Source organism: Crocodylus siamensis, chromosome 6, assembly GCF_052110815.1.
Source record: "Crocodylus siamensis isolate JL-2025a chromosome 6, ASM5211081v1, whole genome shotgun sequence".
NCBI lineage: Eukaryota > Metazoa > Chordata > Crocodylia > Crocodylidae > Crocodylus > Crocodylus siamensis.
Window position 1 is genome coordinate 867,704 of NC_143400.1, and position 12,021 is coordinate 879,724.

The 12,021-nt window shown below is 66.9% G+C and overlaps 2 protein-coding genes across 2 annotated transcripts; both read left to right on the top strand.

Annotated features, from left to right (window-relative positions):
- The first annotated feature begins 199 nt into the window (after positions 1–199).
- Positions 200–7,607, top strand: CAPNS1 (calpain small subunit 1). Its single transcript, XM_090056223.1, has 11 exons — positions 200–336; positions 840–1,046; positions 1,948–1,981; positions 2,530–2,619; positions 2,837–2,894; positions 3,235–3,299; positions 3,618–3,686; positions 4,342–4,420; positions 4,500–4,616; positions 6,872–6,930; positions 7,282–7,607. The coding sequence occupies exons 2-11, from the start codon at positions 865–867 to the stop codon at positions 7,306–7,308; spliced, it is 780 nt and encodes a 259-aa protein (XP_089912349.1). The 5' UTR covers positions 200–336; positions 840–864; the 3' UTR covers positions 7,309–7,607.
- Positions 7,608–8,487: 880 nt separating this feature from the next.
- Positions 8,488–11,941, top strand: LOC149860315 (synaptosomal-associated protein 25-like). Its single transcript, XM_090056226.1, has 8 exons — positions 8,488–8,736; positions 9,665–9,748; positions 9,899–9,940; positions 10,314–10,362; positions 10,504–10,621; positions 11,078–11,212; positions 11,442–11,586; positions 11,681–11,941. The coding sequence occupies exons 1-8, from the start codon at positions 8,638–8,640 to the stop codon at positions 11,744–11,746; spliced, it is 738 nt and encodes a 245-aa protein (XP_089912352.1). The 5' UTR covers positions 8,488–8,637; the 3' UTR covers positions 11,747–11,941.
- The last annotated feature ends 80 nt before the right edge of the window (positions 11,942–12,021 follow it).

Here is a 12,021-nt window from a genome sequence, read left to right on the forward strand (position 1 = left end):
GGCCCCGGCGCGGGAAGCGGCCACGTGCGCGATGACGCACAGCCCCACCCCCCATGCCAAGCGGCTGAGTCAGAGCCGCCCCCCTGGCGGGGCCCGATCCGGCGTTCTCCCGGGTCTGGTCTACGCACTGGGCACGCCCCCGGCCCCCGAGCTGGGGAGAGCCCGGGCCGCGGCGGGGCGGGGGGCAGGACGCCGGGTCCCCGGGGGCGGGGCGCAGGATCCGGGGCGGGCCGGCGAGCGCTAGGACCCGGCGGCGCCGTGACTGGCTCGGGCGTGGCGCATCCTCCTCCCGCAGGGCCCGCGTCGCGCCGCGATCCCGCAGCCTCGGCCCCGCAGGTACGCGATCCGCGGGATCCCTGCCCCCACGGGGCCCGCTCCCCGGCGGCCTCCCCCCGGCTCCCGGGGGCCCCCGCCAAGGGACCCGCCGTTTCCCGCGCCAGAGCCGCCCCGCGGGGGGGGGGGTAGATCGGGGGATCCGCTTCCTTTCTCCAGCGGGGTGGCGGGGGTCTCCTGCCCCGGCCCCGTGGCGGGGATCTCGTGACCCCCCCCCCCCAGCCGCCGCCCCGGGTCCTCCCGGCCCTGCGCCTGCGGCTGCGGCTGCGCCTGCGGCCGGGGAGGCGCTGGCGGCACGCCCGGGCTCTGCCCCGGGGGGGGGGGCCGAGGGGAGCCCGGAGCCCCCAGCCCCGCGCCAGCCCCCCCAACAGCGTTTTATTTCCCGCCCTTCCCGCTCAGAGCTCGGCTCTAACCGCTCCTCTCCACCCCCCTCCTGCAGGGGGCACGGCCCAGGTGCCCCCCCCCCGGCCCGGGCGGCGGAGCTGACCCGAGCCTTTGCCTTGCAGCCGGTGCCCAGCCGAGCCCAGCACCATGTTCCTGGTCAAGAACTTCCTCGGCGGCGGTGGCGGCGGAGGCGGCGGCGGCATGGGGGGCAACATTGGCAACGTCATCGGGGGGCTGCTGAGCGGCGGGGGGGGTGGGGGTGGGGGCCGGGGCGGCGGCGGCGGTGGAGGAGCCATGAACTTCCTGGGGGGAGTCATCAGTGCCATCAGGTGAGTGCTAGAGGGGGAGAGCCAGGTAATGCGCACCCATTTTCCAGGTGGGAAAACTGATGCAGGAGGCCTGGCAATACCCCTCCTGTTTTTCCGGTGGGGGGGTGGGGGACTGAGGCACGGGACGGGAGAGCGCTTAGCCCAACACCCCCTCCACCCAGGAGCGAGAGGGGAGGCCAGGCTGCGGACCCCCGTTCAATGCAGCGGTGGGGCTGAGACCTGGCAAGCTCATGGCAGCCTGGCTGGAGCCTGGCAGCTGTTTAAGGAGGGATTTCCTTCCCTGCTGGCAGTGAAACACACCCATTTCTGGGGTGTGGCCTGGCCCGGGGCTAGGACTGTTCCCAGCAGTCCCGCTGGCTACCCCCCAGGTCTTGGGGTGGGGCTGGGTTGGTTTCGGCATGGGGGGGCGGGGGCTTCGGTTGGCTGAGCAGCCCCACCCCCCTTTGTCTCGGACCGGTTCAGCAGAATGCGCCCGCCTCTGGGGTGGGCCCTTGTGGCTGGTTACACAGGCCCCCCCCTCCCCAGCTTGGCTCTGGAATGCACCCACTTCTGGGGGGAGACTCGGCCTTTCTGCCCCCAGCACCAGGACCCAATTGCCCCCCACCCCCAGACTGGGTTTGTCATGCCTCAGGTTCCTCCTGTCTCCCCCTCTGAGCCTGCCCTGCCCTGTGCCTGAGGCTGGGGGCTGGTCGTGGGGTTCATGTCTTCCTCCGCCCGTGTATTTTTCATCCTTTGGGGGAGGGTGGGGGAGCTGGGGCCCCCCAGAGCCAGGCACAGCCTCTCTCCTGCTGTGCTTGCAGGAGTGCGGTGGGAGGGGGCCCGATGCTTGTTGTAGCCCTGGGGAAACTGAGGCACAGGCCTGGTCTCACTCTCTCCCTCCCTCCCTCTCCCCCCCCCACAGTGAAGCTGCTGCCCAGTATAACCCGGAGCCCCCGGTAAGACCCAGTGACCCGCTGTGCACATGTGAGAGATGGGGGGGGGGGGGTCCACCAGGGTCCTGGCATGTCTTGGCTGATGGGGGGGGGTAAACCTGCTCCCCTGAGACCCCAGGCATCCTCCCTCCCCCCGCCCGTGCCCTCAGCCAGGCTGCAATGTGGCGTGTTGTATGCGAGGAGGTACGGCAGGATCCTGTGAAATGGGAGCAGAGAAACTAGGGGCAGCCAGCCCCTGCCCCAGCTTTAGAAGCATAACTTTTAATGGGGGGGGGGCGTGCATGGTAGGCAGATAATTACAGTAAAGACTGGGGCAAGTTAAAGGGGACTCTGATCCAGTGCACGGCCCCTATAACCCTCTGCGGGGGTGTTGTCCTATGGTGCCCCCACCTATCCAGGCCCCCCCCACAAAGACCCCAACATCAGCTCCTGAAGGGATTGGGGGAGCATCTGCGACCCTTTGGTGGGGTGGGAGTTAGCCCCCCCTGGGTTTCATGGACCCCCCAGGCTGGGGGAGAGATGTCCTGACCCCCCCCCCCGTTGCCCCGCAGCCCCCCCGCAGCCACTTCTCCAACATCGAAGCCAATGAGAGCGAGGAAGTGCGGCAGTTTCGGAGGCTTTTCACCCAGCTGGCCGGAGATGTGAGTGCCCCCCAGGCCCCCGGGGATATGAGCTGGGCTATACCGCCCCCCCGGCCATGGGGCCCAGATGGACCCAAACCATCCCACAATCCTTTGCAAAAGGCTTCCCCTTCTGCACCCTGCTGGGGTGGAGCCGGGCCCTGGGTTACACTGGGCAGCTGAGCACAGCCGGGGGGGGCCTGGGGCACGGGGTGACCCCCTTCTGCCCCCCCGGCAGGACATGGAGGTGAGCGCCTCAGAGCTGATGAACATCCTCAACAAGGTGGTGACGCGACGTGAGTGACCGCGGGGCAGCCGGACGCCCGGGTTCCCCTCCAGCCCAGGGGTCTGCGGGGTCCGGGGACCTGGGGGAAGGGGCTGGGGGTTGCTCTGAGCTGGAGTGGATCTGCCTCCCCCTGCCCCCGGGATCCACTCCCTGCCCCTGAGGTCGGTCTCTGGGATCTGCCCCTTGCTTCCCCTGGATGTCCCCCTCCTCCCTGCCCGGGGTTCATCTCTCCTTGGGATGTACCCCCCCTTCACCCTAGGATCTGCCCTGCCCCAGGCGTCTCCCCCCGCCCCCGGGACTGATCCTGGGGGTCTCCGTCAACCCCCGACCCCACTTCTCCTCCCCTCCAGACCCCGACCTGAAGACGGACGGCTTCGGCATCGACACCTGCCGCAGCATGGTGGCCGTCATGGACGTATCCTCTTCCTTCCTGCGATATCCCCGTGCCCCCCAACCGGGGGCGACCCACCCCCCTCCGTGCCCCACACCCTTCCTGGTGGTTGATAAAGCCCCAGCCGGTGCCCCCAGGTCTCTCCCCCCACCCCGGGGGGAGCTGAGACACCCCCATAGCAGAGCACGGGCATGACATCCCCCCCCTCCAGCCCCCTTTGTCCAGCCTCTCCTTGCCCCCCCATGGGTGGAGGGTCCCCCTGGCCCTGGGGTCTCATCCTCGCCTCGCGACTCCCACGGGGCCAAAATTTCTCCCAAGAGCTGGCCCTTGACGCGGGCGCAGAGCGACACGACGGGGAAGCTCGGCTTCGAGGAGTTCAAGTACCTCTGGAACAACACCAAGAAGTGGCAGGTGAGGGGGGGCCATGATGGCCGGCCCGGGGGGGAGCCCCCATGACCCCCCACACCCACCCCAGGGCTTCCTCAGCGGTCGTTGATGTGCCTTAGTTTCCCTTGGTGATGGGTCAGGAGCTGGCAACGCGTCCCTGCGGCGCAGCTTCGTGTGCACGCCCCCATTGCACGCGCATGTACTATGTGTGGTAGTTATGTATCAGCAACTCGTGTGTCACCGGTGTGTCAGGAGCATGTAACTGGGGGGTGCGAGTGACCGATGTGTTGGGTGTGTACAATGGGTGGGTGTGGAGCTGATGTGTAACTGGAGTGGGATTGTAACTGATGTGTCGGGTGGGTGTGCAACCAGTGTGCCAGGTGCATGTAACTGGGGTGTGCGTGTAACGGTGTCAGAGGCATGTAAACGAGGGTGTGTAACCATGCCAGGTGCGTGTAGGCGAGGTGTGCATCTCACCAGTGTGTCAGGTGCATGTAACTGGGGGTGGCCATGTGATTGTCTTGCACACTTGCATGCATGCACCCCTCCCGGTGCTGGGGACACACACGCACGCACACACAGGTGGAGGGGGGCATTTCAGGGTGGGGGAGGGGTTGCCCCTTCCCCCATGCCACTGCCAAGAGTGACTGGGATGGGGGTCCCTCCCCCCGCCCCCCAGTGCATCTACAAGCAGTACGACACTGACCGGTCCGGCACCATCGGGAGCCACGAGCTGCCCAGAGCCTTCGAGGCGGCCGGTAAGGACATGGGGGGCTGGGGCGGGGGGGCCAGGGATGGGGTGGGGGCTTCTCCGCACTGACTGTCCCCCCCCCCCAGGCTTCCGTCTGAATGAGCAGCTCTACCAGATGATCGTGCGCCGCTACTCGGACGAGAACGGCAACATGGACTTCGACAACTTCATCAGCTGCCTCGTGCGCCTGGACGCCATGTTCCGTGAGTGGCCCCCGCCCCCCCCAGGGCTAAAGGGTCCCTTGGCATCCGGGGGGTGTAACCAGAGCGTTCTCTCCCAGCTTATGAGGGGTTAACCTGCCAGCGCCCTGGCCAGCAAAGAGTTAACCCATCCCACAGTTCTTTGCAAAAAGGCTTCCCCTCCCTCAACTGGGATGCGGCTGCTTCTGGGGTGGAACTGCAGAAGCTTATGGGTTAACTCATACAGGTTCCAGCTAATAAAGGGTTAATACAAGCCCCACCCCCAGCCAATAAGGGGTCAGTAAAGAGGTAGTACACCCCCCAGCCAATAAAAGATTGACTTTTATTAGTAGATGTTTTGGATGGGGAATCCAGAAGAAAGATGACAAAGCTGAGAGGGAAATACAAAGCCCCGAGTGAGGGACTAACAAGCGGGGGGGGGAGGGGAAGGCGACTAGGTTACAGGCAGTACAGTGTCAGCCAGCTAAGCCCGGGGTTGGGGGGATGTGGGAAGGGGGAAGGGGGGGTCGCGACGCTGAGAGAGAAAGGAGATAGATGCACACGCTTCCTAAGTAGGGACCGGGACAGCCCCCTCCCTGCTGGGCCCCCCTCGGGCCCCGGGGGAGGCACCCCTGGGCCACGGGTTAGCAAGGATTTAGTTAGGGAGCTTCTGGAGGGACTGGACATGTTCAAGTCAGCCGGCCCGGACGATCTCCACCCTAGAGTCCTAAAGGAACTGGCCGAGGTCATTGCAAGTCCCCCGGCACGGCTTTACGAGCACTCGTGGTGCTCTGGTGAGGTACCGGAGGACTGGAAGAGGGCCAGCGTGGTCCCCATCTTCAAAAAAGGCAGGAAGGAGGACCCGGGAACTATAGGGCAGTTAGTCTTACCTCGATCGTAGGCAAGCTGTGCAATAAAATTATGCTGGCACACATCGAGGAGGGGCCAGCGGGGGACTGCATGCTTAGGGGCAACCAGCACGGGTTCATCGGGGCAGGTCCTGTCAGACCAACCTGGCGGCCTTCTACGGTCAGATCATTAGACGCAGGGGGAGCAGCGGACATCGTCTTCCTGGGCTTCCGGAAGGCATTCGGCACTGTCTCTCACCCCGTTCTCATTAAGAAACTGGGGGCTGTGGTGTCAACACCCACGCAGTCAAATGGGTCACCAACTGGCCAGAGGGCCGCACCCAGAGGGTGGTGGTGGATGGGTCCTTCTCAACCTGGAGGGACGTGGGCAGTGGGGTCCCCCAGGGCTCGGTCTTCGGGCCCGCACTGTTCAACATCTGCATCAGCGATTTGGACGAGGGGGTAAAAAGCACCAGGAATAACGTTCACAAGCTGGCAGAGGGCAGGTTTAGGCTAGACATCAGGAGGCGCGACTTCACGGTCAGGGCGGCTAGGGTCTGGAACCAGCTTCCAAGAGAAGTGGTGCTGGCTCCTGCCCTGGGGGTGTTCAAGAGGAGGCTAGATGTACACCTTGCTGGGGTCATCTGACCCCCAGTACTCTTTCCTGCCACGGCGGGGGTCGGACTCTGATCTGCTCGGGGCCCTTCCGACCCTAGAAACTATGAAACCCGTTACAGCGGTCCGCACTGTTGGAGGAAGTGGCTCGGAGAAAGCGTCTCAGTCCATAAAGTCTGACCGCGGGGGTCCTCTTCGGGTGGGGCGGGGTCGTCCGTGGCGGCAAAATCCTTGCGAAGCGAGGCCGGGGGGGCGGTTCAGTGGCGGCCGGCCTGGAGGGGTCGGCGTGCCGGCGGTGGCCCGTGATGCGCTCCACGTTGGTGTCGCGGGACCAGCGGATGGTCGGCTTGGCGCAGCGGCAGGAGGCGCGGCAGGCGCGCGGGACGCTCTCGTTGCTGGGGCCCAGGCTCCGAGCGTCCCCGCGGTGAGCGCGTCCACCGTCGCGTCGTAGCCGCGGCCCCCGGGGTGTCGGCCGGCGGGGCGTACTTCTCCCACTTGCGAGCCCGGGCGTCGGTGAAGGCTTAATGCAGGCATCCCGCTCCCCACCCATGAGGGGTTAATATAAGCCCTCCAAGCCAATGAGGAGTTCCGACAGCCCCCCCAGCCAGTAAGGGGTTAATACAAGCCCACCAGCAAACAGGGCGGGGGGGCTGTAGTAGGGCAGCCTAGGGGCCTGGGTTCTGCCCCCCATCCCCTGTCGCCCCCTTCCCTGGTTCTCCCAGAGGAGCCAGCAGCCTCTGTTGGGGTCGGGGCTCGGTGGGGGGGGTCTCTGCCCCTCTGCCCCCCCATCCCAGCCCCTTCCTCCCCCCGCTCCAGGTGCCTTCAAGTCGCTGGACAAGGACGGCAACGGGCAAATCCGCGTGACCCTGCAGGAGGTGAGTGGTGTCTGCTTCTGGGGCGGAGCGCGCGGTCGCTGTCTGCATGGCGCCCCCCGCCCGGGTGCTGGGGTGTGGGGTTGAGAAGGGGCGGGGGTAGAGCTAGAGGCCGGGGCTGCTCTCCAGGGTGCCGTGGGCTCCTGCCTCAGTTTCCCCATCCACCACATCCATCATCTGCTTCTCTGTCTCAGCCGCGGGGGTCTGTACAGCACCCGGTTTTGGCTGGGGGGGTCTCCACACCACCCAGTCCCTCCCCCACCTGATGCCAGCTTAGCCAGCCCCCTGGACTCCTGGGTCCCGTGCAGGGGCCGGATCCTGCTCCCTCTCTAACCCTCTCTCTCTCCCCCACAGTGGCTGCAGCTCACCATGTACTCCTAAGCGCTGACAGACCCCGCTGTGCCCCCCGCGCTGCCCTGTCCTGCTGCCTCCCCCCGGACCCGGGTTGCCCCGTGGGTCCCAGCCGCCAGCCCCCGTGCCGGGCGCTGTACGTGTGGTTCTTTTCTCTGCCAGGCATGGGGTTTTCTCCCACGGATCTTGCGCCCCCCCCACCCATAGGCTCACTGTCAGGGCGTGTGGGCCGGTGGCAGAGAGGGGGCTGGGGGGCCATGTGCCAGTTGCCCCCCCCGGCTATGTTTTGTATTGCTCCGTAGGAAGGATAATAAAGGTCTCCGATAACACGTCCGCCTCCGTGCCTCTGCTGCCCACGTCGCTGGGGCTGGCTCCGGGGTGGAGACCCCCCAGCCTGCCTGGGGGTGGGGTCTGAACAGCGCTTGCGCCCCCTGGTCCTGGTCGGGGAGGGGTCTGCACAGCGCCTGGCACTCCTCCCTCGATCTCAGGTCGGGGTCTCTGCAGGGCCCGGTGCCCCCGCCCCCAGCCGGGGCAGGTGTGTGCACAACAGGGTCCCCGATCTGCGCTGGGGGCTGACCTCAAGCGCCTGTGCCTCAGTTTCCCCTTCTTTGCAGCCAAGCAGCTGTTAACCCTTTCACCGCTGGTGTTAGAGGGGTGGGGGGGCTCTTCTGGGTGCTGTGGGGACGCAGGGGCACGGACCCCCCCGAGGTTCAGTGGGCTCCAGGCCTTCCCAGTTCACGGCCCAGTTCTTCCAGGCGGCTGCCTGGGTTTGTTCGCAGCTGCTGCATGGGGCCCGAGCTCCATCCCGGTGCTGGGGGGCACTGTTGGCATCTTGTATCTGGTTGCCACCCCACTGCCAGGTTGCCGGGGGCACGTGCCCAGGACAAGGGGTCCTAGCCACGCCGTCGCCCATACCAGGATGCCCAGGTTGCCTTGGTTACCTGGTGACAGGTGCGTAGGGGGCGTTACACCTAGCGACCTGGGCACCTGGTTGCCCAGGACACAGTGCCAGGTGACTGTGTCAGGCAGGTTGCTGGGGTTACCGATACCCACATGACCCCCCCTCAGGTTACCAGGGTTACCAAGGTGCCCAGGTGCCCCTACCAGGGTGCCAGGCCAACCATGCCCAGCCACCTGACCTGTTGCTCTGGGCCTGTTGCCCCGGTGACTGTGCCCAGTCTCCATCCTCCCTGCACCCTGGCGACGTCAGAGCCTGGAGGTTGCCCCTAGTAACAGCATCCCCAAGTGGGGGGGAGTGGGTACCAGCCCTGGGGGGGGCTGTCTCCCTAGCCCCTCCCCTCCTGTACCCTGGCAGCCAATGGGCAAGCACAGCAAGCAGCCCATCAGGCTTGGGGGCCAATGGGGATGACCCAGGGGAGGGGCCAAGAGCCCCCCTCCAAAAAAAACAAGGAGCCTGGAAGCTTGTTGCACCAGATCCTGAGCCTGAAGCAGCAGCAGGTTGGAGGGGCAGAGCGCCCACTTCTGGGGGGGGGTCGGGGGAGGTGACTGCAGGGAGGGGGTGGGGGGCCTCTGGGGGGGCCACAGCCTTCCTACACCCCCCCCGCCCGGGGGGCCCTTCCCACCCCTCCCAGGCCCGCCAGCTGGGCCTCCAGCCGGCCAGGCTGGCACGCATACGGCTGGCACCCCCGACGGCGCGGTGCGGGGGGGCTGTCTGGGGCGCCAGCCGCGTCTAGCAAGCACATGGGGGGCGGGGGGCCCGTCTGGCCGGGATTGGCTGGGCGCTGTTAGACGATCGTCCGTCTGTCGCACCTCACGCAAGTCTAGACGGTCGTGTTCTGTGACACGACGTCTCTGACGTCATACGTGGATGGCGTGTCACCAGGCCGGGGGGCTTCCCCGGACGTGGCAATTAGTCTCGTTAGGGGGCTCGGGTCGGGTCGGGGGGCGACGGCGGCTAATCGCGCCCCCGAGGCCCCAAGCCCAACTTTTGGCCCCAAGCTCTCCCGGCGGGGGCTGCGGAGACCCCCGAGTCGGGCCTGGGGGGGCTGCTTCATGCCTCAGTTTCTCCTTCTCCCTCCTGGAGAAACCAGCGGGGGGGGGGTCGGGGGCCTGCTCTGCCGCCCCGCGGGGGCTCGGTCCGGCCCGAGCTGCAGCGGGGGAAGACGAGGCACGGGGCGGCCCGCAGTGCCCCCCCCAGCCCAACGGGATGACTCAGCTCTCCCCCCGGTCCACATCTGGCCCGGATCCATGTGCTACGGGGGGGCTGCACGGCACTGCTGGAGCCTGGATCCGGGTCGGGGGGGTCCCAGCCAGGATCGGGGCAACTTAACTGCTTCCTGCCCCTGCAGCTGCCCCAGGCTTTGTACTGGGGGGGCGGCGGGGTATCTGCCCCCGCCCTGAGCTCTGCCCCCTGTCGCCCCCGCAGGCCCCGGGCAGGACGATGGCGGCCGGCATGGGGGGGGCGGACCCCCAGGAGGTGCAGAACTGCGTGGACCAAGTCACGGATGAGGTGAGGGGGGCGGGGGGATGCACCGCAGGTCGCAAACTGAGGCACTAGCACTGGCCCGCCCAGGCTACCCCCCAGAGGTGGCTGCAGTGCCCGGGGCGGGGCCGGGGGCTGCCCTGGACCCACCCCCTCTTTCTCCTTCTGCCCCCGCAGTCTCTGGAGAGCTCCCGCCGCATGCTGAAGCTGGTGGAAGAGGTATTACCGCCTCCCCCTCCAGGGCACTGCTGTGGGGATGCTCACAGCCCTGGGCTCCCGGATGACAGGCATATGGGCACTGCTACGGGGAAGACCACAGCCCTGGGCTCCTGGCTGGGAGGCAGTAGGGCACTGCTGTGGGGACGCTCACCACACCACAGCTGCAGGGCGGGGAAACTGAGGCAGGCCCCCCTGTGGCCTCCCCTCCCCCGCCCGGCCTGCAGGCCCCTGAATCCCAAGCATCGGGCCACTGATGAGGTTGGGGGGGAGGCAGGGGGGTCCCCGATGCCGGGGCCTGTTCTATGTGGCTGCCAGCCACGCCAGAAGTGGTCGCATTCGCCGGTCGGGCCCCATTTTCTCTCCCCACCAACAGAGTAAAGACGCCGGCATCCGGATCCTGGTCATGCTGGATGAGCAGGGAGGTGAGGGGCGGGGGGGAAACCGAGGCACAAGGTGTGCAGGGGGCAGCGCCCCCCCCGCCGGCTGGCATGGGCGCCTCCCCTTGGGCAGTCTGCGGGGACCCCGCCCCCTTCGGGCTGACCCCGCCCCTTTGCCCCCTGCAGAGCAGCTGGACCGGATCGACGAGGGCCTGGACCAGATCAACCAGGACATGAAGGAGGCCGAGAAGAACCTGACGGACATGGCCAAGTGCTGCGGCTTCTGCCCCTGCTCCTGCCTCAAGTGAGGCCCCGCCCCCTTTCCCCATGGGGGCGGGGCACCAGATGCTGTGCCAAACTAGGGAGGGCAGCGGGAGCCCCGCCTTGAATGGGGGGTGCTGGACCCTGCGGGTCAAGGGTTATTCATGCCCCCTGGAGGGCCAAGGCACTGCTGGGGGGGAAGCTCACAACCCTGGCTGGACCCTGCCACAGCACTGGTGGGCTGAAGCTCGCAATCCCGGAGCCCTGAGATGAGCTGTATCAGGGCACTGCTGGGGGGTAGCTCACAGCCCCAGCACCCCAAGTCGAACCCCGCTAGGGCACTGGTGGAGGGAAGCTCGCAACCCCAGAGCTCCAAGCTGAGCTGCACCAGAGCACTGCTGTGGGGAAGCTCACAACTCTGGCACCTCAAGCTCCTGCCTAGCCCAGGGAGAAAGAGGGGTCAGACCCATCTCCCCCAGCCTTCCTGCCTCCCCCCCAGGCTGAAGAACTTCAAGGCCAGCGAGGCCTACAAGGCCGTGTGGGGCAACACGCAGGACGGGGTGGTGTCCACGCAGCCGTCACACGTGGCTGATGACCGGGAGCAGATGATCATGACTGGGGGCTACATCCAGAGGTGAGGGGGGCCCGGGGGGGGCTTCCAGAGGCTAAGCAGGATCCCCTGTTTGAGGCCTGGATGGGAAACCCCTTGGGTCCGGCTTGGGGTGTGCGCAGGTCATGGAAGCCAAGCAGGAGCCGCCTGGTTTGAGGCCTGATGGGAGACCGTGTGTCTGTCCAGTGTTATATGCTGCCAGCTGGGCAGGGTTGCTCTCACCCCATTCTGGGGGGGCACCCCTATGTTGCAGGATCACGAACGATGCCCGCGAGGATGAGATGGAGGAGAACCTGGTGCAGGTAGGCAGCATCCTGGGCAACCTGCGCTCCATGGCGCTGGACGTGGGCAACGAGATCGACATCCAGAACAAGCAGGTGGACAAGATCCGGGACAAGGTGAGAACGGGGCGGGGTGGCTAAGTAGGATCCCCCTCCTCTGGGGCCTGGAGGGGAGGCCTGCCCCCTGGGGGTGACCCCCATCTCTCCCCAGGTCACAGTGAACAAGGACCGGATCCAGCAGGCCAACATGCAGGCCAACAAGATCCTCAACGCTTGAGCTGCCCCCCACGCCCTGTGTCGCCCCCCGTGTCCCCCATCCCTGGAGTCTCCAGCCCTGCTCGGGGGCCTTGGGGAGGCGGCAGATAACTGCCCTACCACTGCTGCCCTGGCAGAGGCAGCGCCCCCTGGTGGGGGCCATGGGGTGCCAGTGGGTGTGGCAGAGGCGGGGCTTCGCATGCAAATGTGATTGGTAGGACGGGGTGGGGGCAATGGGGGGCAGCCCCTGTGCTCTGCGGGGGGGGGGGGAAACTGAGGCACAGGGGAGCAGCTGGG